The sequence below is a fragment of the Marmota monax genome, unplaced genomic scaffold (assembly GCF_021218885.2).
Source record: "Marmota monax isolate L192 unplaced genomic scaffold, Marmota_monax_Labrador192_F-V1.1 WCK01_AAM20220418_F8-fsc00096, whole genome shotgun sequence".
Taxonomy (NCBI): Eukaryota; Metazoa; Chordata; class Mammalia; order Rodentia; family Sciuridae; genus Marmota; species Marmota monax.
Genome location: NW_026695236.1, coordinates 5,196,462 through 5,220,851, shown reverse-complemented (window position 1 = coordinate 5,220,851; position 24,390 = coordinate 5,196,462). Strand labels below are relative to the sequence as shown.

General features: G+C 34.6%; 1 protein-coding gene across 10 annotated transcripts in view; it reads right to left on the bottom strand.

Annotated features, from left to right (window-relative positions):
- Positions 1–24,390, bottom strand: part of Dlg2 (discs large MAGUK scaffold protein 2) — a 2,050,987-nt gene that overhangs the window by 1,352,193 nt on the left and 674,404 nt on the right. For 2 of the 10 annotated variants that reach the window (XM_058577387.1, XM_058577388.1), the window contains exon 1: positions 19,512–19,857. The exons of the other annotated variants lie outside the window; for them this stretch is intronic. In XM_058577387.1, the coding sequence (XP_058433370.1) occupies positions 19,512–19,553 (42 nt within the window). In that variant the 5' untranslated portion in view covers positions 19,554–19,857. Of the gene's footprint in view, positions 1–19,511; positions 19,858–24,390 lie in introns of those variants that run through there. 10 annotated transcript variants of the gene reach the window in all.

Genomic DNA, 24,390 nt, shown 5'->3' with positions numbered 1-24,390 from the left:
TTCTGATCATGTTTCTAACATGATTAAACTATACTGTTTCCCAAATGTCCCTAACACTTTCCTTCTGTCACACATTGCTGCATACTATTTCTTTTGCTGAAAAATTCATCTTCTCTTGCCCATAACTGAAGATTCAAACTTTATTTGTTCTTTAAGTCCAACTATCAAAATTATTTTCCTCACTTAATTTATCATAATGTGTGAAATGAGACTAGTAAACCAATCTTAAATGGTCATTGTGAAGTTTAAATAAAGAACATCCAATACCCAAAAGAGTAAATAGCATTTATTTAAACAAAAAAAAAGATGAAGCAAAAAATATTTTATTTTTATAAAATAAATAGTATTTATGGAATTTATAAGGTGTCTCCCCATTCCCTTGTGGAGGCCCTATATACTGTGAATACACTATATTTCTTTGCATTTCATGGTGAGAATAAGGAGACAAAGGAGAGATTTACTTTATTGAGTACCTGATGTTTACTAGGCTCTATAATACATAGCTCTCTAACACCAGTTGGTTTGACCTGAATTTTTATTTGCTTAGGAAATATGTTTGGAAATTTTCTAAGTTGCTTCAAGTATCTGGGTCCAGTTTCCTCTTTTAAGCTGCTTTGATCTCCCCCCTCCACTGTTAAATGTTGTTCAAAACTCCAAGAATTGTGTCCAAATAACTTATCTAATGCTTCTTTTGTCAGTAAAAGACAGTCCCCATTAGAATGTGTTATTTAATACAATATCTTCTTGAGATCCTCTAATTTGAAATACAAAACCAGATTGGTAATAATTTTTTTCCTTTTTTCTGTCTTAATGCCTTTATAATTGTAAGATAAAAACAGAATAGATAACCATATAAAATGCATAATTTGATTAATTATTTAAGATAAAATTCTTATAACCAATACTTAGGTCAATAAATGAACTTAGCCAGCCACCACAGGTTTCTACATACCTCAGGCCAATTCAACATCCTTTCTTTCCCTCAAAATTAATCCTATCCTGACTTTTATGATAATCTTTTTCTTGTATTTTTTATAGATTATTTCTGAACACTAGAGCTTAATTTCCTGTTTCTTCTACCTCACACGTTTCTACTCCATAGCTGTCTTTTCCTTATGATCAATATATTGAAAAGCATACCTCATTTGACCCATTGACTTTCTCACCATGTAGCTTTTACTGACTGAATACAAGTGGTATAGTTTATTTTTTATTTTTTTTTTTTTTTTCAAGTGGTATAGTTTAACATGTCTCTAAAATTGAGTTTTAATATTACTCTCAGAACCAATGATTCTTGGAATCATGAACGTATAGTTCTAATGATAAAAATTGAGTCCATTTAAAGATTAAAAATACCTTATATAAATATCACTTAAAGCTTAGTTTAGACTAAGATTCCTAATTTAACAAATTCAGCACAACTAATTGTAATAATGAAGTCACAAATAGCTAAATGTATTATTTAATTAGTCAAATATTATTTAAAATATTTGTCATGAGAATACCTTATATGATTTTTGTTTTCATACTAGCAGACCTAGATTTCTTTTAATTTTTTTCTTGAACTAATATTTTTAAAAGTGAGACTTTTCTGCACCCTTGAGAAATTAAATTTTAACCTTCACCAAAATATAGCAGGTGAAGTGGACATGCCTATGAAAGGATAAAATGTCAACATTTGGTAATTTGACACAAGTTGCCCATTACCCATGGTGCAGGTAGCACCAAAGGGTGGCAATAGCTAGTATGCTCCAGGTCAGAGAAGGAGAGATGATGGATATATTATGAAATATAAATATATTATATGAGACAGGAGACATAATAATTTGGGTGAAAATAAACTGACAGCTTATGAAAACAGGCTTGCCTCCTTCTATCATTTATCATGCCTTAACTCCTAAGATTATAATGTAGGCAAAACTGATATGATTCCTACTATCATATAAGTTTAAGTCTAGTGGAAAAAGACAATAATCAAAGAAATTCATATATTTTAGCAAAGTGTGGTAAGGGCTTAAAGAATAGATTCAGATAATATGAGACCAGATCTATAACAGAGAGACTGAAAAGGATTCCAGGAAAGATGGAGATTTGAGATGATATCTGAAGGCTGAGTAGGGTTTGCCAGATGGAGGGCTGGTGGAGGTATGGTAGGCAAGAAATACAGCAAGGGCTGGATTGGGAAACTATAGTGAAGAGAGGAGAATATGGTCCACACAGGGAATAGAGGGTGAGCAGAAACAGTGAAGTAGGAGAAGCCAGACTAATCACACAAGCTTGCAAAGTATACTTAAGTCAAAGGAAGGCCACTTAAACATTTTAAGCAAGTATGTAACATGATCGAATTTATAGCTGAAAAATCTTTCTCTGGCAGCAGTATGGAAAACAGGCTAGAACAGGTCAAGGATAGATGCAGAAAGCCTCAGTTAGGAATACATTATAGTAGTGCCAGCACAAAATAAAAGGATCTTGTGTTAGAATCACAGCTTATGAAAAGTGAAGGTGGAGGGCAAAATGAAGACATTTAGACAAGGGCTAGAGAGAATAGGTGGCATTTCCTGTGGTGCAAAACAATGTAATAGAAGAATCAGACTCTTTCTAGAACCTCCAAAGTTAAAAACATCAACAAATGAAGTCATTGAGTTTAGGCTAAGTGGCAGTTTTCCCTCCTAGACCTACAGGGTCATGAGCTTGGCAGAAATACTGAGAGATTTCAGAGTTTCCCACCACTACGCTATATTATAACAAGCCCCCATCTCTTTAATATTGTGAAGCAGTATGTGGTGTTACAAATGAGCACAAGTTTTTAACTTCATAAAGACTTTGGTTTGATAATTATACTATTTATAAGATTATACTATTTGTAAGCAATGATTTGGTGAGGTCACTCAATGTCTCCTAGTTTTAGTTACCTTTACCACAAAAATTTTTAAATTAAAAACCTACCTGAAGACACCTGCCTCTGTGGCTAAAACATAGTTGATGTTCAATAAATGAGGTTGAAGTAATTAATAGATAAGTCTCTATTACATAAGCTTAAAAAATTTTCTTACATCAGTGTTTGTGAATGTGATGGTCCTGTGTCAGCACAGGGCTCTTATTTCAACAGCCTGGAAAACAAAAGTGTAGGCATGAAAACAACACGGGAAGGTCCAGAGCCAAGATTTTTTTTTTAAGTTCTCAAATTATCTCCCATCCTGATATACTGCAGGAAGAAAGAAACTAAATCTAAGACTTGGAAAGTTAAAAACTCATTCTATCCTTCTTTAAACTGTTGTAGATTTTTAATGATAAAATGAGGGTATCAGTAGACACAGGATTTATAATCAATTTTCTGGAGAAATGGAGCCATTTCTAAATCCTTCCTTGAGAAAGCCAAAAGAACAAAAGGAATGCATTGTGATTATGGCTACACATTTGCACTTCCTAGCACAAACGTCAAAAGTGCATTTCTAAAACACAAAGGGAATGCATAGCTCAGTTTATTTTCATGGGAAAATAACTGCTGACTGAAGATGTGGCATTTAAGGCACACACCATGAAAATGAGATTGTATGAATCATGGATTCTTCAGGCCTACTCAATCTGCCTCTGACTGATAGGTCCAACTTCATTTATATAGAGTGGATCTCTTTGATGAGGCAATTCAACATATGACTAACTGGAAGATTTAGATAATTGTTAAGGAATGGTATTTCTAGTATATCTAACACATCATAGAATTTTCAAATACATGTGATATCTCTCTCTCTCTCTCTCTATATATATATATATATATACACAGACACACATATATATGTACATATATGTATACATAAATGTACATATATACAGAGAAATCACATATATTTGAAAATTATATATAATTATATATTTGTAGAGAGATATTTGAAAATTATATGTAAGTATATAATATATATGAAGAGATGTATATAAAGACACATATATGTATATATAGGTATATAGAGAGTATATGTATATGCTATATACATATATGTGTGTTAAACAGAGAGACCACATATAGAGAGAACTTTTAAAACTTTTTAAATGAAATTCAATGACAATAATAGAATATCAAGAATTAGGACATACAGAGAGTTTGTGGAAATATTTCAAAAATTCAATTCAACAAATATTTACTTTGGGGTTACTATGTGCCCACAAAACAAGCACATTGACTTAAAAGAGTTTATAAAACATTCAATACAAAACAATATGTTTGAAGCTAAAATAGAGAAGGAATAGCAAAAAATAGCTACTTTTGTTTGGAGTAGGAAGGATTCACTGAGGAGGTGACACTGGTATATTTTTTCAAGGTCAGATAGGAATTATCCACTGGGATCACATCAGTATAGAACAGAAGATAAAACTTTTAATTCCAAGAAAATCTGCAAATGACTGGGTTGGCATTTCCCCCCAAAAGTATAAATATCCATTGCAAAGAGTGGGCATGCATTTGAGAGGCAGTATTTCTTAATGGAAAAAGTACTGGACATTAGTTTTCTGGGCAAATCATTTAACCTCTCTGGACCTCAGTTGAGAGTTGAAACTTGGAATCTCTAAGTTCCCTTTTAAAACTAACATTTACAGGACTAGAAGGAGTTTTATCCACTCTATCTGTCCTCCTCAAAGTCTACAGGAGAAAGAGAAATAACCACATGGATTATATAAATCACTTCAGCATATCAAGGTCAAGGGCCTTTCAATCTGGGAAGAATGAATTGCCTTTTGGTCTCAAGATCAGTATGGTTAAAAAGAAATACAATAAGAACTACAAATGTGAGCCATATATGCAATTTTAAATGATTTGTAGGTACATTGAATAATGTAAGAACCAGGTAGAATTATTAATATTTGTGTGTGTATATGTGTGTGCGTATACATGTATGTGTGTGGTACTGGGCTTAACCCCAGGGCCTTGGGTACCCTACCACTGAGCCCATAGAATTAATTTTAACATATTTTATTTAACCCAACATATCCAAATAATTATCAACATATAAGTAAGTTAAAAATTGATGTAATACACTTTTTTCATACTAAATCTTCAAAATTTTAATGTATATTTTTATATTTAAAATTCATCTCAATTCATACTAATCGTATTTCAAGCTCTCAGTAGCCACACATGACTACTGACTACTATATTCAATGGCAAAACTCTAGGTTATATCTTCAGAAACTGCTGGATATCCCTAAGAACGTACACTTTCTTCTTCCACATGAAAGTATAGGATTGAAATTCATTGTTATACATACAAGAGGAAATGAGGGGAAAGGGAAAAATAATACAAGGGGGAGAAATGAAGGACAGTAGAGGGGGTAGAGAGAGAAGAGGGGAGGGGAGGGGAGGGGAGGGGGGATAGTAGAGGATAGGAAAGGTAGCAGAACACAACAGACACTAGTATGGCAATATGTAAATCAATGGATGTGTAATTGATGTGATTCTGCAATCTGTATATGGGCTAAAAATGGGAGTTCATAACCCACTTGAAGCAAAGTGTGAAATATGATATATCAAGAACTATGTAATGTTTTGAACAACCAACAATAAAAAATAAAAATTAAAAAAATTAAAAAAAAAAGAAATTCATTGTTATAACTGAATATATAGATTGTTAAGGCTTTCATTCCTAAGGAGTTCCCCGGGTGTAACATCACCTTTAGGCACCTATGTCAGCAGAAAGGCAAAGCGGAAAATAGCTTTCACATTATGTTGGTAAGATGGGTGGACATCACTGAGGGAGGAAGGAATTACCATTGACTCAATTTCCCTTACATATAAGACAATTATGAATGACTTTAAAATGTTTGTAGATGTTTGCCTTACAACAAATTCCATGTCTATGTAATAGACACCAGTGTCCCACTTTATAATCAAGGAAACTAAGAGTAAATAACTAACTCAAGCTCACATACCCTGAGATAAGAGGAAGGGAGAAAAAAACCTTAAACCTACAGCTATGAGACTTAAGTGGAAGGATTTCTAGATCTAACTCTGCTTGATAACATGAAATTCCTGAGCCAACACAGTCTGAATAATCCAGAGATCCTAAATTCCTCTTCCAATCTTTGTAACCCTGGACCTAGGCACATCTTCACAAGCCTGGGTTAAATCTTTCCTAAATAGTACTCAAAGTCTCTCCATCCTTCTCTTAGCTAAGCAACAAAGTTATTATTGCTTTATAATATTACTGAATCAAAACTAATTCCAGCAGAGCCTGGTGGTGCACACCTGTAATCCTAACAGCTCAGGAGGCTAAGGCAGGTGGATAAGAAGTTTGAGGTCAGCCTCAGCAACTTAGCCCTAAGCAACTTAGTGAAACCCTGTCCAAATAAATAAATAAAGAGATAAGTAAATAAGTAAATGGCTGGGAATGTACCTCAGTGGTGAAGCTCCTCTGGGTTCAATGCCCAGTATTCCCCCCACCCCTACAAAAATAATAATTCCAATACTTTTCCATTGTCTTTAAACAAAATTGTTGCATTCCTACTTTTTCTACTGATTAAGGCTCTTCCATGAACTCTCAGAACAAAGTGAGTGTTTCTGGAAGGCAGTACAGAAAATTTGGAAAGTCTGCCATCTTCTTGCTCTTTGACTTTGAGTATGCTAGTTTACTTAAGTTTCAGTTTTAAGAGTCTGTTAAGTGGGGATAGTAATGCTTATCTGGAAGGGTTACTATAGGATTAAAATAAGTAAAAATCAAGAAATGTGTAGAACATAATAATCAATCATTGAATAAATTTCTACTTCTTTTTTTTTTTTTTTTTTTTACAATGGATTCTAGTCATCTATGGTCCCACTATGTATTACTGCTCTTTTGACTCATTTCCAATAGTTGGCCTCTTCCCCAGGAGTAGTATCTGTCTATTTGAATAGGCTCAATAAAAATTGCACATGGAAATAGGACCTCAGGGCCTTTTTCCCCTCAGCCTACTCAGTGGAATTGCAGTGAGCAAGATAGACATTTTATATGCTTTTTTTCTCTGGAGGATATATTATCCCTTAACTTAAGACTGTGTCAGAAATATTCTGCCCAGGATGCTCCTGAGGGATTTTTGGCACTAGCCATTCCTCCTACCCAGCCACAGCCCTATATCCTGCCTCTAGCCATTTCTGTTTTACAGGCTCTGCAGACTGTGGCACACCAGGGAACTTGGCTTTGTTTAGCCCTAAAGGAGGGGATAATGAGGGAAAAGGTGAGAATCATCTAGTGCTGCAAAAATCAATGTTATTGACTGCCGGACTCAAGAAAAGGAAAACAGCCTTACTGATTGTGGCAGACAAGAAGGTAGGGAAGAGATTGGAGGTGAGCAGTAGATCTCTATAATGAGAATGGGCAGACAGCCCTAACAGCCATTCTCATTACAGATCAACAGTCCTTTCTAACCAACTCCCACCCTGCCCTCAGCCTCTCCTGCTCCAATCATTTTGCAAAACTTTCTTCTATTTTGTTTATTCTTGCTAAAATACTGCTTTAAATGTAAGGAGAAGCATGAGTACTTTTCACTATACTAGTGAAGCCTCAATTTTTCTTTAATGTATTTTTCTTATCCACCATTTGCATTAACTGAAATTTATCCTGAACTAGTCAATTGCTTTTCTAAACATTTTATTATGGCAATTTTCTTTAGACAAAATGGCATATTATAGTTAAATTAAATTTAGTAATTCATTACCTACTACATACAGACACAGATATAATTTCTTATTAATGACTATTCCTGATACAGAATACAGTGTTCAGTGTTCATCATGTAAGGAAGACTACATTACTTACTTAAAAAAAAAATGAACTGAAGGGTATGGAAATCACATGCTAGTGAAGAAAACAAACACTCATAAACAACTCCCACATGAGGGATGCTCAACATTTACACTAAAAATATAAAGTGATAAAGAGGTAGAAAACAGCAAAGTTCCATCTGGGAGAAGAAATTAACTGTCAGGGTCTGTATGAACCCCAGAGTTATTATGTAAGAGGGGTGAATATTTTTCTGTACTGAAGTAACAGACTGAACAAAAGCAATTAGAAGGAAATCTAATAAATAGTATTTATTAGTTATGAAGTAATTTCATACATATTATCTTGTTTGTACTTTACAACAACCAAATGAGGACAAGGTAAATATTGTGGTGTTGTGTTACTATATCTTTCATGGGCAGAAAACACTAAATGGATCTCTTTTAGTTGTGAAATTAATATTTAATTTTAAAGTAATAAATTCAAAAGCCTAAATTTTACTTAACTTTTTAAGTTCAGCTTCTATTGTAGTGTTCTACTTATAAATCTAGCAAGATTTTTACAACTGCCATTAAGAGAGTTTTTATGATTTAATTAAATTTCTTTCAATATTTTAATCTATATTTATAAATTTAATGTTAAATTTTCTTATTTAATTATTTTTATCTAAATAACAAATCATTCTAATTATTTAAATAATTTCTTCATATCTAATAAATGAAACTTAAAATATAAGTTTTAAGTTTTTCTTTATATGTTCCAATACAATTTGTAAGTGACAAGATTTGTTATACTTTTCATTTTAAAACCCTGAGAATGAATATTCTAATCTGGCAATTTCTTTTAAAAAACCAACAACAACACACAAATCATGCATTACCACTTATGTACAAGTGTTGCCTAGCAGAAATATTAATAAAAGGGTTTAATTTCCTTTAGCATTCCATAATTAATCTAAAGTTTTTCATGCTTAGGGATCTATACCCACCAAAGAAATGAATAGCCAAATTTTATGACTGGTTTCCCAAGGGATTTGGTGGCCAAGGGGTGGGAGTTTCATATTTAATTGACTGAGGCTATGTAACAGTTGAAATCTTGGCTGGGAGATTAGAACTGCAGATTTTGAGGGCAGTTGTTTTCATTTTTTTCAACTATAAAACTGAATGTTGTTTTACAATTGGTATCTCAAAATTTTACAAAGAAGTTGAGACCTAGCTCACATTCTTGGGATCAAGATGAGCCATAAGGGAAATTTCAGTTACATAACCAAGTCCACAGTGACCACCAAGCTTAAACTAAACTTCATGGCTTTGGTTAGCACTTCATTGGCTTTCTTAAAATATGTTAACATCTTCCAAATGGATCCTGAATATCTCTGAGGCTTTGTCTACAGCCACACTCATGGTAAGGTAGACATTTATCATTGTCATCTCAATTACACAATTTAGAAACTAAGCATAAGAAAAATTGATTTATTGATCTAGAAGTAATGCATACTTCTCTGTAAATGTAGACAAAGGCCTTCCAACTCAGGTTTTCTGCCCACCTGCCTCTCCCTTTACAACTACTCTAAGGCATGAGCAGCAGAGGAAAAGCAGGACTGGAATGAATTCTGGCTATGTGTGTTACATGGAAATGGCAGGAGGTCCACCAGGAGGCAATGGTGGTTGAGGCCATTCATGAGAATGGAGAATTTTGATGGCAGTAGAACACAGAAGGCTCTTGAACAGAGAAACGGATGGCAATTCTTAGCTGGGTTTGAGAAAAATAAGTGTGGTGCCTCTCTGGGGATGATAAATTTGGAGAGGAAACAGGGAGACTAGGAAAGTCAGAATGTTCCCATTGCACTATAGGGAGAGATGAGACCCTTCATTAGGAAAGGAGGGGTAGAAAGAGACAAGGTACAAGAAATCATTCAGAGATAGACTCTGCAGAATTTGTGGATTGATTTGATTTCTGCAGGAACTGGAGAATAAAAATGATTTCAACATTTCTATTCTAAATGCCTGGAGAATAGTGATAATAAGGATGTTGTCTGGCTGGTTTCTGTTGAAAAGAACCTTTAAAACCCTATCTCAAAGCATATTATTTGGCCAAGGTTGGTGTAGCAAGAGTGTTAAGGGACAGCTAGAGAAACATTTGCATTAAGCACACATTTTCCCCCTGTTTAAAGTACAATGGCAATGATCCTTTTGTAACTCAGACTCACCATATATTTTTTCCAAACTGCATCTCATTTCAAAGCTATTCCAAGGTTACACTTGAAAGCTTTCTATCTTCTGCTGAAAAGTAATGGTCTGAGAAAAACAATGCTTTCAGTCCCTGCCTACCTGCGTTTATTTACTTTTTAAATAGAAAAAGAGTAAGCTTTCCTATTACCCAACCATTTTTTAAAATGCTTATAAATAATTATGAATGATGTAAAAATATTCTTAAGATATGAGCAAAAACACAAGTTACAAATATATTTTGATCTCAAACACACACACATTTATACATACACACGTATGTAGGGAAAAATGAAAAGAAACTTGCTAAAAGGAACAAGGTTCTGAGGAAGTATACTTTTTTGTTCTTTTCTGTACTTTATATAATTTCTATAATATCTTTTATAGTCTAAAAATAGTTGGAAAATATAATGTATACTGACCCATTTAAAACTGACTCCTTAGTTCACTTTACCTAATGAGCCCAGAGGAGTATAGCTTATAAATTAATCAACTAAAAATTCAGCACAGATGCAAAGGGTTCCTTTTTATTTATTACCAAATTTAGAGTCTGCTTCAGAAATCTACCTTGATCCCTCCCTTCCAGGTTCACTGCACACCCCATTGACTCAGTTTCTTTTTTCAATCTAGGTATATTCTTGAAAAAAAAAGTAAATGTAGCAGACACTTTTAAAATAAATAAATTTATATGCAACTTTAAAAATATCAAAGTCTATGAAAACACATAAAAAATAAATAACAAACAAATAAAATTAGACCACAGAATTTTCTCCTACTGCTCATTTTACCTTCTTTCATTTTAAAGAAAGACTCCTGGGCGAGGGTAGCTCAGTGGTAGAGCACTTATCTGGCATGTGTGATGAGTTAGGTGGGATCACAGAACCAGAAAAAAAAAAAAAAAGACATTCCCTCAGTTCCTTTTAAATTCTGCCTATTTCCAAAGTTTTGAAGTCTAAATAGAAACAAAATATTTAACTTAAGTTTGAGAAATATTTAGGGCCAGACCCTCTCCAGGCCAAATGTCATTTTGTTTTACTATTTAACTTTCCCTTTTCAGTGCTGAAGAAGTAGGCTTTCTAAGACACAGTGCAGTACTAATTTATCCTGGGGAGTTTTTATTATGTTGTTTATTGCACTAGTAACAAGTGTAGACTTTAGTAAATAGGCCTCTTTCAAAGGGTGCTCATACCTCAATTGGTTATGAAGTCTTCAGCATAAGCAGCCCTTCCCAAACCCTAGAGGATATCCAGGGGAGGATATAGGTTATCAGACCCATGAGTATTCTTCCAGGTTCTGGCTAGTGGAAGAAATTATGACACACCCTAGTCAAGGGAAACTGATGTGTGTTCAGATGATAAATCTAGAAAATCAGGAAGTCCTTAGAACTAAAGGGATACAATGTAGCCCCTTTGGAGAAGGGAGTCAAAGGCCAGAGCACTGATCAAGAATAAAAGAGCCAGGCGCTGTGGGCACAACTGTAATCCCAGTGGATCCAGAGGCTGAGGCAGGAGGATTGAGAGTTCAAAGCCAGCCTCAGCAAAAGCAAGAGACTAAACAACTCAGTGAGACCTTGTCTCTAAATAGAATACAAAATAGGTCTGGGGATGTGACTCAGTGGTTAAATGCCCCTGAGTTCAATTCCTGGTGTGCAGCCCCCACCCCCCTGGGAAAAAAAAAAAAGAGTAACAGAGGAGTCCTTCCTGGTACTGGCCTATCTGATTACTACCTGTGCCTGGCATTTTTCCCAGCACCACCAATTACTTCCTGGGCTCTGTGGCTCAGTCCCTTCACACATAAAAATGGGTTTAATAGCAAAAGCTTTCATTAGAGTTATTGTGAAGATGAAATGAGTGATGTACCCAGTGCCTGATAACATTCTGAATACACAACAAATATTAGCTATTGTTATTAAGTATGCTGAGGCATGCAGATAGATAGGCTAGATAGACCACAAGGGCCTGACCAGCAAAGTAAGCACTGAATTCCCAAATGAATATGCTAGTCAGCAAATGAACAGGCTATATGGTTAGCTTCCTGTATTTAGTCCAGGACTTTCACATATTTCCTGCTAAGTGTTGGCTGACTGCTGTGATTCATCATCATTTCATTAGCATATTCCTAATTGAGGTTATATGTTTCTTAAGACAGGGAACATGTTACTGTGTTTTCACATTGTGAGTTATGACCTATCCTGGTCTCCTCGAATTCATTAAGACAGGTAAAGGAGGCAATCTACTGTAATGGGTAAATATGAATTGCATTTTCTCAAGAATTTTTCTGATTATAATACTTTTAGTTGATTTTAACTGATATTATAAATAAATAAATTTTAAATGTTAAAGAAACAATAGACAATATTAGAATACATGACTTTTAGTAAGGATAAGGATAAATTTTATGAAAATTTTATTAAATCGCAATTTTAAATTTCTTACTCTATCTTGCCATCCAAAATCTGGAAAAATTTTGGATCTATATGTTTCTTAGAGAACTATGAGAAAATCACCATCTCTCAACAAATTTGTCAACTTGCTGTCTTAATTTGAAACATAGGCCATAAGACAGTTATTTCCCAAACTTGTCTTATGACTTACCTAGTGTCATTTTCAGATTTCCAGTCTGCTTCCCTACAGCTTCTTATGCTGTAGAAATACTGTCACAAGGAAAGCATCAATTTTATATTAGAGAGGAAGTTTGATGAATGCATAATCCATTCTCCTTGTCATGTATTTATTCTTACTTTGTACCCCACCCAGTCCAAAGAGGCACTCTTTGAATAAGTCCCACAGTTTGTGGCTAACAATTCACCTATTATCACTCAGCAAACATGTATTTATCATTTACCATGTGCAAAGCAATGGATATACAAATACATTTAAGACATTTTTCCTGCCCCCAAGTAGCTTATAGTACACTCATTTAAGGACTAGGAATGTACCTCCAGAGGATCATATCTGAAGCCAAAAGAAAATGAAGCTCTGCATCTATATGTGCGACTCAAGTATTTTTCTCTAATCCTAATCAAGAGCTGCCATGTCTGAGCAGAAATCAGTATCAGGACAGGAAAAGACAAAGTTGATAGAGATCCAAAATCATAATTGCATACAGAATTAGACAACCTGGCACCAGTTCCACTGATTCCAAGCTATTATTAGTGACTCTCACCTGATTCTGTGGGAAATTCTAACTGGCTTCCCTGACCCTGTCCTTGCCCCCTTAAAACCTGTTTTCCACATAGCAACTGTAGTGTTCCATTTAAACATTGGTCAAATGATGTGATTCATCTACTCAAAACCTCTGGATTCCCATCTCACCCAGAGAAGCCTAACCTACAAAGTTCCACATGATTTGCTCCCTTTGACATTTTCTTGCCTTTTCTCTTTCCAGCCATGGTGGCTTGTTAATATGCCAGGCAAGCTGCCACATTGGGGCCTTTGCACTTACATTTTCTGTTACCTTTGCCTACGTGGTTATTCCCCTTATATTCAAAATTATACTAGTGAGTCCTTCACTAACAACCTTGGCTAAAACTATAACCTATCCTCTCCTCTAACTCACACTTCCAATCTCTTCTCATGATTTTTTATAGCACTTATCATTATACACTACACATATGACTTAGCTGTCTTACTTATTATATACCTATTTCACTAGCACATAAATTCTATGAAGGCAGAGTTTATTGTCTGTTTTATTCCACACTTTATTTATAACATCTAATTTAGTGCCTAAGCCATAATAGATGTTTACTAAGTATTTGATGAATGAAAGAATGGAGAATACATAAGAATCCCTCAGACCTGACTCAGGCTATAATTTATTATAAAGAAATCTAAAGAAGGAATGCACATATAAGACATATACAAATTTATTGTTAACTTAATTTCTTATGTTATTTTGAAAAATATTTGAGGTATCTGGGACACAACAATGGTCAGAGTTTGCATACCTATACATTATCTTTTCAGGAAGATCATTAAAAATACGTACAGTGAAACAGACCTGGTTTAAAAACTGGCTTTCCTGGAACTTAATAGTTGCAACATTAGGCATGTTATTTTTGTTCCCTAAACTTCAGTTTCCTCATCTATAAAATAATAATGATAATAATCTCACATGCTAGGTCACTGGGCAGCGTTTTTAGGAATATTAGCAAAGTTTGGGTACAGTCTGTGGCTCACAGCTAGAGCTTAACAAATGATAATGATTATTATTATTGTTAAGTATCCAATTTTATTCTTTATTAATTAACTCATTAGATTTTAAAGTTTTGAGTTAAAGAATTTCATAAGAAATTATAAATCTAACACATTGCATAGGCTTAGGTAGCTTAGGTATTATAAAGCTCAATATACTGAGTAGGCTCACAACTATTTGGAGACTATAGTGTGGGGGTCTAGTGAAGGATTAATGCATTATTGACATTCTAAAAGAGATAATTATTCAACTGGAATCCTGACAGGAACCACCCCTGATTTGTCATGAGCCATAGGCTTATAACACCCATGAGCCATAGGTGTTACACAAACTGTCCACACATTCTGATTCATGATCCCACAAGCCCTGCCTACAACAAATTATGTGTTTATTCAAAGCATCAATATGTGCAATGCATCACAGGATGTAGCTAAGAGTAGGTGTCAGGAGCATAAGGAAATAGTTTCTGAAAGTTTCCCTTTAGATCAGACCATCGATCATTTTTTGAATTCATGAAATAAAAATAAGCTATAAGAAAACAATGCCAAAAAAGTGTATATTTCCTGCTTTCAAAATGCTTAAAATCTAAAATTACTAACATAAGCAACATTACCTAGCAGTATAAAATAATAATGCAAGTAATGATATAAGGCAATATAAGATTTATCGCCATGAAGATGAAGAAATTGTACTCAGTAAATTAAAGGAGGGAAAAAACATGGGCGTTAGTATGATTGGGTTCTACTTCTTATTAAATAGACAACTTCATTATTTCTTAAAGAAAGAATAGAATCCACTCAACCATAGCCATGCAGAGAAGGGATTCCCATTGTAGGATACAATTCCAGTAAATGTTTGGATGCTATAAAGGTGTTATGTTTGTAAAAAGCAATTTCACTGAATAAATTTGGTGATAATGAGTATGATAAATGTCTGAATTCTAGAGGATTTAGGCATTCAATAAATTGTTTTAGTGTGAATTGTTGATTCCCTCCAACCTGGGTCTACAACCTGGCTATATAGATCCAAAAAGAACGAGTGACTGAGTAAGTCTTGTGTGACTTCAAAGTCTATGACATTTTTCTTTCTTTCTCTCAAAACAATTTAAATACATTAAGAGAAATAAGTACTTTGGGAAGAAGATAAGTGGATTTTGAAAAGTAAAGCTGAAACTCAGTTTATACTTTTATTTAGCAAATATTTATTGAGCACCTACTTTGTACTTGGAATGGTTAATTGTTCTTAAGATCTGAAGATGAAGAAATAAACTAAGACCCCAGATTTCAGAGTTTATATGTTAATGTATGTGCTTGTGTAGTTGTGGTGTGATAGTGATAGAGAAGAGATAAGACCTAAACATGCTTCTATCAATTATAGTATCTTTTAATTGGGGTCAATTTCTAGAATTTTCTAATGAAAGCAACTCTGAAGACTCACTGTTATTTAGTGACTTCTACTTTATCAATTATGAGTTAATTGAATTCTTACTACACTCTAAGAACATTTTTACAGTGTTTACATGCCTTATCTCACATAATTATTACAATAGCTAAGAGCTATTGTTATCCCTATTTTGCAAATGAAAAAAAAAAACTGAACTTCAGATAGGTTAAGAAATGTTCTTAAACTATGCAATAAATGACAAAAAGAGACTTAAATGTAGTTTTTTTGTTTGTTTGTTTAGTTTTTGGTAATCCCTCAAAACTCATGCTTAAAAATCATTCTGTTACATGGTTTTACTAAAAGGTTCTTCTATTTTCTCTAAAGCAATTTCAAAACAAATGAGCAGAATTCTTGAATCTAGGGATAAGCAGCAGGGTTTACTGGAAATAACAGTAAGTCAAGACTCAAGAGACTTGAAGACTGCCCTAAGTCTGATTCTGATATACAATTGAACACAGTAATGGGTCATTTCCTATCTCAAGCTGTTTTCTTATCTGTGACAGTGATCTAATATTTGCCTTTGATGCTTTTGGGAGTATGGGTTTGTGGGTGTGTATATGTTTGTAATAACAAGGAAAGGATGAAAACAATGGTTAAGGCATTAAAATTACTAGGAAATTATCATCGGTATCATTACTTTTAAAAATAGAGCTATTTCTGCAGATAAAACCATATAGACTTTTAATACAATAAACTTTCCAAATTTTCTTATGAAAGAAAGTAGTTTTCATATAACATGGTCAATTTCAGATGGAAGTGGAACTACACATCTGCATAATGATCACATTACTTCTTTATGTGTGAGCAGAATCAAATTAAATTGTTCTAATTGTTTTCTTAAAAAAAAAAAACCCAAGCCAATGGGATATGAATCTTTATCACTTAAACAACTTAAAGCTAACATGAAAACACAGAAAAATGAAAAAGAAAAAAAAAAAAATGCTTTCTTAACTTTATTTCTTTGACTCCCATGGAAAGCCCTCTTTTCCAGAAAATATGTGACAAAGTAACATAATTTTCAAAAAGTTAGACTGTAATCATTGCTCAGTCCATTCTTTTAGTTCTGTTTGGCTTTATAAGACTGCACACTCCATCCATTCCAAATCATTTGCAGTTCTGCAAAGTGTTCTGCTTCTTAGCTCCATGCTTTTGTCAGTCTCTACCCAGCATCCCAGCATGCCTTCCTCAATCTAAGCTGCTTGGCAAGGCTCCATTACCTGTCAAGATTCAACTCAAAGGTGACCTCACAGTGAAACCTTTCTTGACCAGTCAGGGGTAAAGCTGGCCTGTGCTTTGTTGTTGTTTCTGTTGTTTACTTTTCCCCTATAATAATGTCCTGCTTTAGAATCCACAAAAGGTCCTATAATATTTCAAACCACTTATTTGTTTATATGTCTGTGTCTTGTCCTAGAATGAAAGCTTCCTGAAAGCAAGGACTATTTTCTATTCATCTTAGTATCCATGACTTTAGCATAATACATCAATCATAGTTCTCATTCAAAATATTTTAATACATAATTACCCATAAGCAATACTCTCTGATGTGTGTGTGTGTGTGTGTGTGTGTGTGAGAGAGAGAGAGAGAGAGAGAGAGAGAGAGAGAGAGAGAGAGAACTAGTGGTCCAGATTTAATATCTTGATGAGTTCATGAAAACATTTTAATATATTATAACATACCATTTTCAAAATATCCTTTTGGTTATAATATTTTAAAAAGGTCCAATTTAAAAAAATAATCATTTTAGAATAAAATATTGTGACATTAGTGGTCTATTCTGTACAGAAAAAAAAAAGAAATTTTCTATCTCTGAAATTTTGTCCATCTTAAAGTTTTAGGTCATTACAATAATAATCATGGCAAGCATGAAAAACTACACAACAAAGGAAGACTTTATCAGAACCAAGCAAATAGTTACAATAAAAATCAAACAACTTAAAAAATAAAAATAAAGCTAAAATTATTAGATGAGAGTCTTAAGGCACCAACCTGGTGAATGATCAGACAGCAAATAAACTGCAGACTCTTTCACAAACCTTGCTATTTCAGAAGGAATATATAACAACAAAATAAAATTATAAATTATTCAAGAAAAAATAAGAGCTAATTATTAAAATTTATGAGCTCATTTAAAACTGAAGTCAATCTATTCATATGCAAGCAAGGTTACATATGTTGTATGTGGCAATGCATATGGTCTCAGTTTCTATTGATGAAATATCTGTATCTCAGTACAGATTAGCCAAGAACTAAGAATTTATTATCCAAAAGTCATCTAAATTTAGGTAAGATATTGTTAGCAAAAGTTCTGTCATTCCTTTATTTATGAATTTGAAATAAATTGAAAGTTAAGTCTATAAAGACAACTGTTAGTAGTTATGAGTAGAAAAGGATTTCCCAAAGCCCATATCAAAGGAAATCTGGACTGGGTTTTCCTGTATTTCTGAAATTTTATAAGGAAATACAAACAATTTTTTCTTGATCTAAATTATTTATCGTATTTCTTTTGAAGAAAACATTTTTCTTCAAGAAAGAAAATGAGGAGGGAAACATTAACAATTCACTGAGCTTACAAAACTGTGACTATCATACTGATAACTTGGAATAGGAGATGGTGATGGAGAAATCCAAGTTGATATTTGGGCACACTCTCCATTTTTTAAATATTTATTTTCAGGTTGCCATCAGACATATGAAAGAAATTTGACCATGAAGTTAATTTTTAAGGCAGTAAAAAGTAAATTCTATAGAACTCTGCAACATGATCCACAGAATGCTTTCAGGCTATAGTTGTAAAAGAATTGGTCATCAAAACATAAATACTACCTGTTTGAAATTCAAATGAAAAACAAAAAGGCTTTCAAAAGAGTGAGCAGTAGGAAGTTCTTTAGTAAAACTTGTAAACACAGAAAATGAAACTTTAGTACCCAGGCATTTAAGCACTCCCCCAGCCAAATAAAAGAGGGAAGCACTTTCCATTGTCATGTTGTTAAAGATTCCTGTTTTAGGTATTAAGTCATAATTGCCCTCCCCCCCCCCCCCAGGCAATCACTTTCCTTTTGGACTTCCTTCAGTAAGAAACACAAGCTCAAATGTTAACTGAGGATGTAATTCACTTAAATTATGCAACTGGAATTCCACAGCTGGTCTATCTGGCTCAGTGCTGAATGAACACAGTGTCAGAGAACCTTCCAATAATAACACCCTCGTTCATGACCACGGGTAAATCTCCCAAACTTAGGCTCAACTTTGGAAGCTCATTAGCTACAGCAAGTGAATGTCAGAGGGGTGACAGCACTGGGGCAGCGGCACCCACGCCGCCAAAGCAACCAGCCCACCCAGAGCTGAAGATTTGTGTGATTAACATCACCAATTCCTAAGGATAATCATTTGTTTGTACACACAGGATGGTCAGGTATCCTACAGATCACATTCTAATGCCATTACAGCCACTACATTGAAACCCTCGGTTCCTAAACAATTAAGCTGCATGAACACAGACAGCTCACAGCACTTTTAAAAGAAAGACTAAATCCTCATTTAAAGAATGCTCTATAGCTTTTTTTTTTTTTTTTAAAAAAAAAAAAACCTCCTCTGATTTCTTGGTTCCGGCCTACCTAAATAATGTTCATCTTTTCCTCCCCCCTCTCCACTCCCCAGGCGTGAGCGTGAACCTGAATTACAAATAGTTAAACCTGAAGGTCACTTCACAGCAGCGTTCCTACATGCTCCCCCAGCGAGGCTGCCCGGCAACAATAAAACAAAGCCTTTGCAACCACCTGTAATAATCTGCCTGCTCAGCCAGCAATCCGAAAAGTCCTGGAGCTACACAAGGTAGACATTTTCTGCAGCTGGTTTAACATGTATATTGTGCCCAGTTGCCGTCTCGCCTCCTCTTACCTTCACGTTAGTCCGGAGTGCACAGTAACATGCAAAGAACATTGCAGTAAATAAGGAGCATATGGACCGGTATTCAGCTTCTCAGCACAGCGCAAGCCCCACACACACGATCCTGGGCATGTGCTACTAAGGAGCATCCGTTCCCTCTGTCAGTTTGAAAATGCATTGATCTCTGTTTTCTCTGACTACAAAACGACATGTCTTGAAGGCACTGAGTGAGAGCTCAAAATCTCTTCATTGGCTATATATAGCATTGTGCCCAGTAATTTCAATTAGCTGAGAATTCAGCATCTCAAAGTTGAGACCTCAGTTGCTTTTCCTTCTAGCATTTTAAATCACTGGATTTAAAAAAAAAAAAAAAAAAAAAAGGGAGGGGGGAATGAGCTCACCCAGGAAGGAGGGGGGAAAGGTGAAGAATTGAAATTTAACCAATGAGTTACTTATATTTCTGAAGAGCCCGAGTGTTATCCTATTAGATACTTTACAATGGGATTGCATCGGGCAAACTATAAATGAAGAGGAAACCCTTTTCCCTCTGGAGGTTTAATGGGAGCTCTGCACTATATTCCAGGCTATTCTGATGCAGCACCCTGTTTGGCAAATACTACAAATCACTGCAAACATGTCTCATTCTGCTTCTCTGAGTGGAATAGAACCAGACAAAAGATCACAGTCTCAGAAAGTCCCCTAAAATGTGAGTTGGGTCCCCCCTGGGGTGTTCTGCAGTTACAGGGCTAAGTACCACCCTCTCTTACTTCCCTGCCCTGTAATAGCTGTTATATCTTCTAGGGATATCTAAAGTTGCTAGACTCTCTAATAAAACAATGCATCTAATTTTCCAAAACTATGCTTTTTTTGGGAAATGACAATCAATAATAGAGGATGGGATTGGAATGAAGATAGAAGATTCCAGGGGATAACATAACCTCAGATCAGCAGCTACTGCTGCTGAATGTAAAATATTCAGCTGGCTCTGGAAAGGAGAGTGCGAGAGAAAAATAAAAGCTTCTGTCCCTATGAATCCATAAGGGAGAAAAGAAACTTAATTCAAAAATATCATCAGACCCTACTGTCTGTTGTCATTCCCGTCAGGCATCGGAGGCTGTGCAGCACATTAACTCAATTTTTACTTAGTCAAGAGGACAAACTCCAATTTAGGGTTTTAAACTCTTTATTTCCAGCCTTGGGAAGCCCTAATGCTCAGCTAGAATTCTAAAGCTATCTGGCGAAATGCAAACAGAAATGAACACTTCTCACTGCAGCAAAAATAGTGGGAGGAAAAAGAGTGGTTCTGTCTCTGCCACAAAGCTCCCCATCAGCTTACAGCAACAGGGAAGCTCAGCATAACTCACTAGAAAAAGCTGCAGTGACTTTTAGGATCTTTCTTTAATACGTTTTGCATAAGCCGCCTCCCCTTTGGAGCCTGCAGTGGTGCTGAAGCTCCGTCAGTCGCTGGACATTTCTCCTGGGCAATGAGGTGAGGCAGCTTCAGGAGGAAGCAAGGTATTTCAGGGAGAGAAATTAAGGAAAAAAAGAGCAGGATTTTCTATTTCTCTCTTAATGACAAGCATTCAGAAAGTGTCGTCAGTTCTGACTAAATAGCTATTTTGGGCTGTCATTGTTTGTGCCTTTTTTTAGGAAGAAAAAAGGGCAATCTTATCTTAAGCTGGAGATTCTTTAGTAATGTAAGAGAAAGCATCCACTTAATTTGATTTCCAGTTCCGCCTGTCATAGGAGACTAGGTAATTACAAACTATAAGCACTAGCCACACCAACCAATGACTTCCAGGACATTAAAATATCGACACAGATGCCCAGCTCTCATTCCACAACTTTTATTAATGACTTTAAATGTAGAACCAAGCATTTCAGTTAATACCACTTCCCTCTCCCGAGGTCATAGCGGGTTACATTTCCTGCAGCTCTTCTCATAAATGAACCCAAACATAGCAACTTGATGCCATAGAAAATAAAGGAGGGTTTAAAAAATGCCTTTCTCCATTGGATATTCAGAGGATTTTTATAAAACAATTTTCAGTCTGTGAATAAGTACTGTTAATTATGTCTGTTAACAGTTGAGGAGAAAGAATGTATATTTATTATTATTTTAATGGTCTCCAGAGAGTATTTGGATGTCCCAGGAGAGGCAGATACAGACAGAAAGAGTTGCAAAAGAAATGGAAAATGTTAGAAATCTCAGAACATCTTACAGGTATGTATTAAACAAAATAAAGTTACAAGTGAAAAAGCACATTTCCCTGTTGAAGCAATCAGGGAAGGCTTCTGATAGGCTTCAGATATAATATGTGTACATTCTAATGAAAGAAGGCTTTTACCATTGAAACCTGTTTAAAATTCATAAGCTACTGACCTACCCCACAGAATCCCTGTACAGACATGGGCTACACCTGTAGATTTACTGTCTGATTTTCTTAAGTGGACTAGGATAGCTGACTTACTATTCTCATTTTATAGATGCAGAAAATGAGGCATTAACTACAGTGACAGGGTACCACTGAGAAGTAATCCTTACTTTTAGGCAGACTTCGACAGAGTAACATATCTGCAAGAATAACATTTGTTGTTGTAGAACTAAATTATAACTGGCTACATATTTTTGGAGGCAGCAGAGTAAATCTAGGCTTCAATACTACAAGTAAGTAGTACTGAAAAATCATTTTTATGTCAGATCCTTTTTTTGTAACATTTGCAAGATGGGGATAATATTTAACTCACAGTGTCATTGACAAGAAGATTTAAGATGAAACTTCATCAAAATGTCTAGATTGAGCAATGATTTAAGTATAGAAAATTGAAACTATAAACATATTAGAAGAAAACGTAGATTTGGTTTTATATAATATTAGAGCACAGTAGCCTGAAGTGATACTAGAAAAGACAGCTAGTTATTAATACATAAAAATATAAACCTTCTGCCTGGTAAATTACATACAACAACAAATAAAAATTGGGTATATTTACAAAATGTTAATGGAAAATTTTCTTAAAATGAAAAAAGATTATAAATTGCTAAGAAGAAAATATGAATAGGTAGAGAACATAAGTAGCAATTCACAAGACTACAAAATGTAATAAAATGCTTAACCTCACATTAAAGAAAAAGCATAAAAATTAGAAAAGATTTTTTAAAAAATTAATCATTAAGTTCTATTGGGTATGCATTAATTGGGGAAAATGAAAAATAATTTGTAATTATTTTTTACATATTTTAAAAAGCATACTTATTTTGATATAATGATTCAACTTCCAAGAATTCATCCCACATATATGTGTATGAGCACATGTGTTGTGCAGGTATCTAAATATCCACCAGTGTGGGAATTAGCTTGTAAAATTATAATTTTCAGTTTGTACTGCACAGTATTGTACAACTATTAGAAAATGTAATGTGTGTGTGTGTGTGTGTGTGTGTGTATATATATATATATATATATATATATATAATTTTTTTATTTTATTTTATTTATTTATTTATTTTTTTTGTGGAGAGGTACCAGGATTGAACCCAGTGGCTCTCAACCACTGAACCACATCCCCAGACCTTTTATTTATTTATTTTTTTTATTTTGATACAGGGTCTTTGGCATTGCTTAGGGCTTCAGTAAGTTGCTGAGGCTGGCTTTGAACTTGCCTCAGCCTCCTGAGTGGTGGCATTACAGGCATGCACCACTGCACCTGGAACAGACTTTTTAATCTTATTTTTATTGGTGCTTGATAATTATATATAATAGTGGGATTCACTATGCCATATTTGTACATGCACATAATTTGACCAATCTCATTCCCCTGTTCCTTCCCTTTCCCTTCCCTCCTTCCTCCCCCAATACAGTTATTCTAAACTGATCTCCCTTCTAGTTTTCTTTTTTTTTTTAATATGGAAAAATGTTAAACATGAAATTAAGGTTGCTCAAATTAATAATTGGGCAAATGAGTTAAATACACACTTCTCAAAAGAAGAAATACAAATGACCAACAAATACATGGAAAAATGTTCAACATCATTAGCAATCAGGGAAATGCAAATCAAAAATACCTTGAGATTTTATCCCATTCCAGTCAGAATGGTGCCATCAAGAATACAAATAATAAATGCTGGAAAGGAAGCGAAGAAAAAGGAACACTTTTACTCTGTTGATGGGATTGAAAATTAGTACAACCACTCTGGAAATCAGTATGGAGGTTCTTCAAAAGACTATGCATGGAACTGCCATGGACTCAGCTACACCACTCTTCAGTATTTATCCTGAAGAATTAAAGTCATACTATAGCAATACATGCATACACATGTTTACAGCAGCACAATTCCTAACAGCCAAACTACAGAACCAGCCTAGATGCCTATCAATAGTTTAATGGAGAAAGAAAATGTAGTATACACAATGGAGTTTTATTCAGCCATAAAGAAATTGAAATTACATAATTTGCAGGAAAATGGGTAGAACTAGAGACCATTGTATTAAGTGAAATAAGTCAGACTTAGAAGGTCAAGGGTTGTATGTTTTCTCTCATATGTGGAAGCTAAAGAGGAAAAAGGAAAAGAAAGGGAGAAGCAGGATCTCAGGAAAGTTAAAGGGAGATCAGTAGAGAAAAGGGACCCAGGGGTAGAAGGAAAGGAGGGAGCCAGGAAGTGCTGGGGAGAGATATTGGCCAAATTATATTGTTATATTGTGTGCATACACAAATATGTAACAACAAATCCCACCATTGTGTACAACTGTAATGCAAAAATAAAAATGTGGAAAGAAAAAAATAAATAAAAATAAGGTTTCTTGTCTATATATTATAGGTAGGGATGTGTGTATGAAAAGTTTTATTAGTGTTGATCATTAGGGATACAGATTTGGCTTGGGAAAGAAGT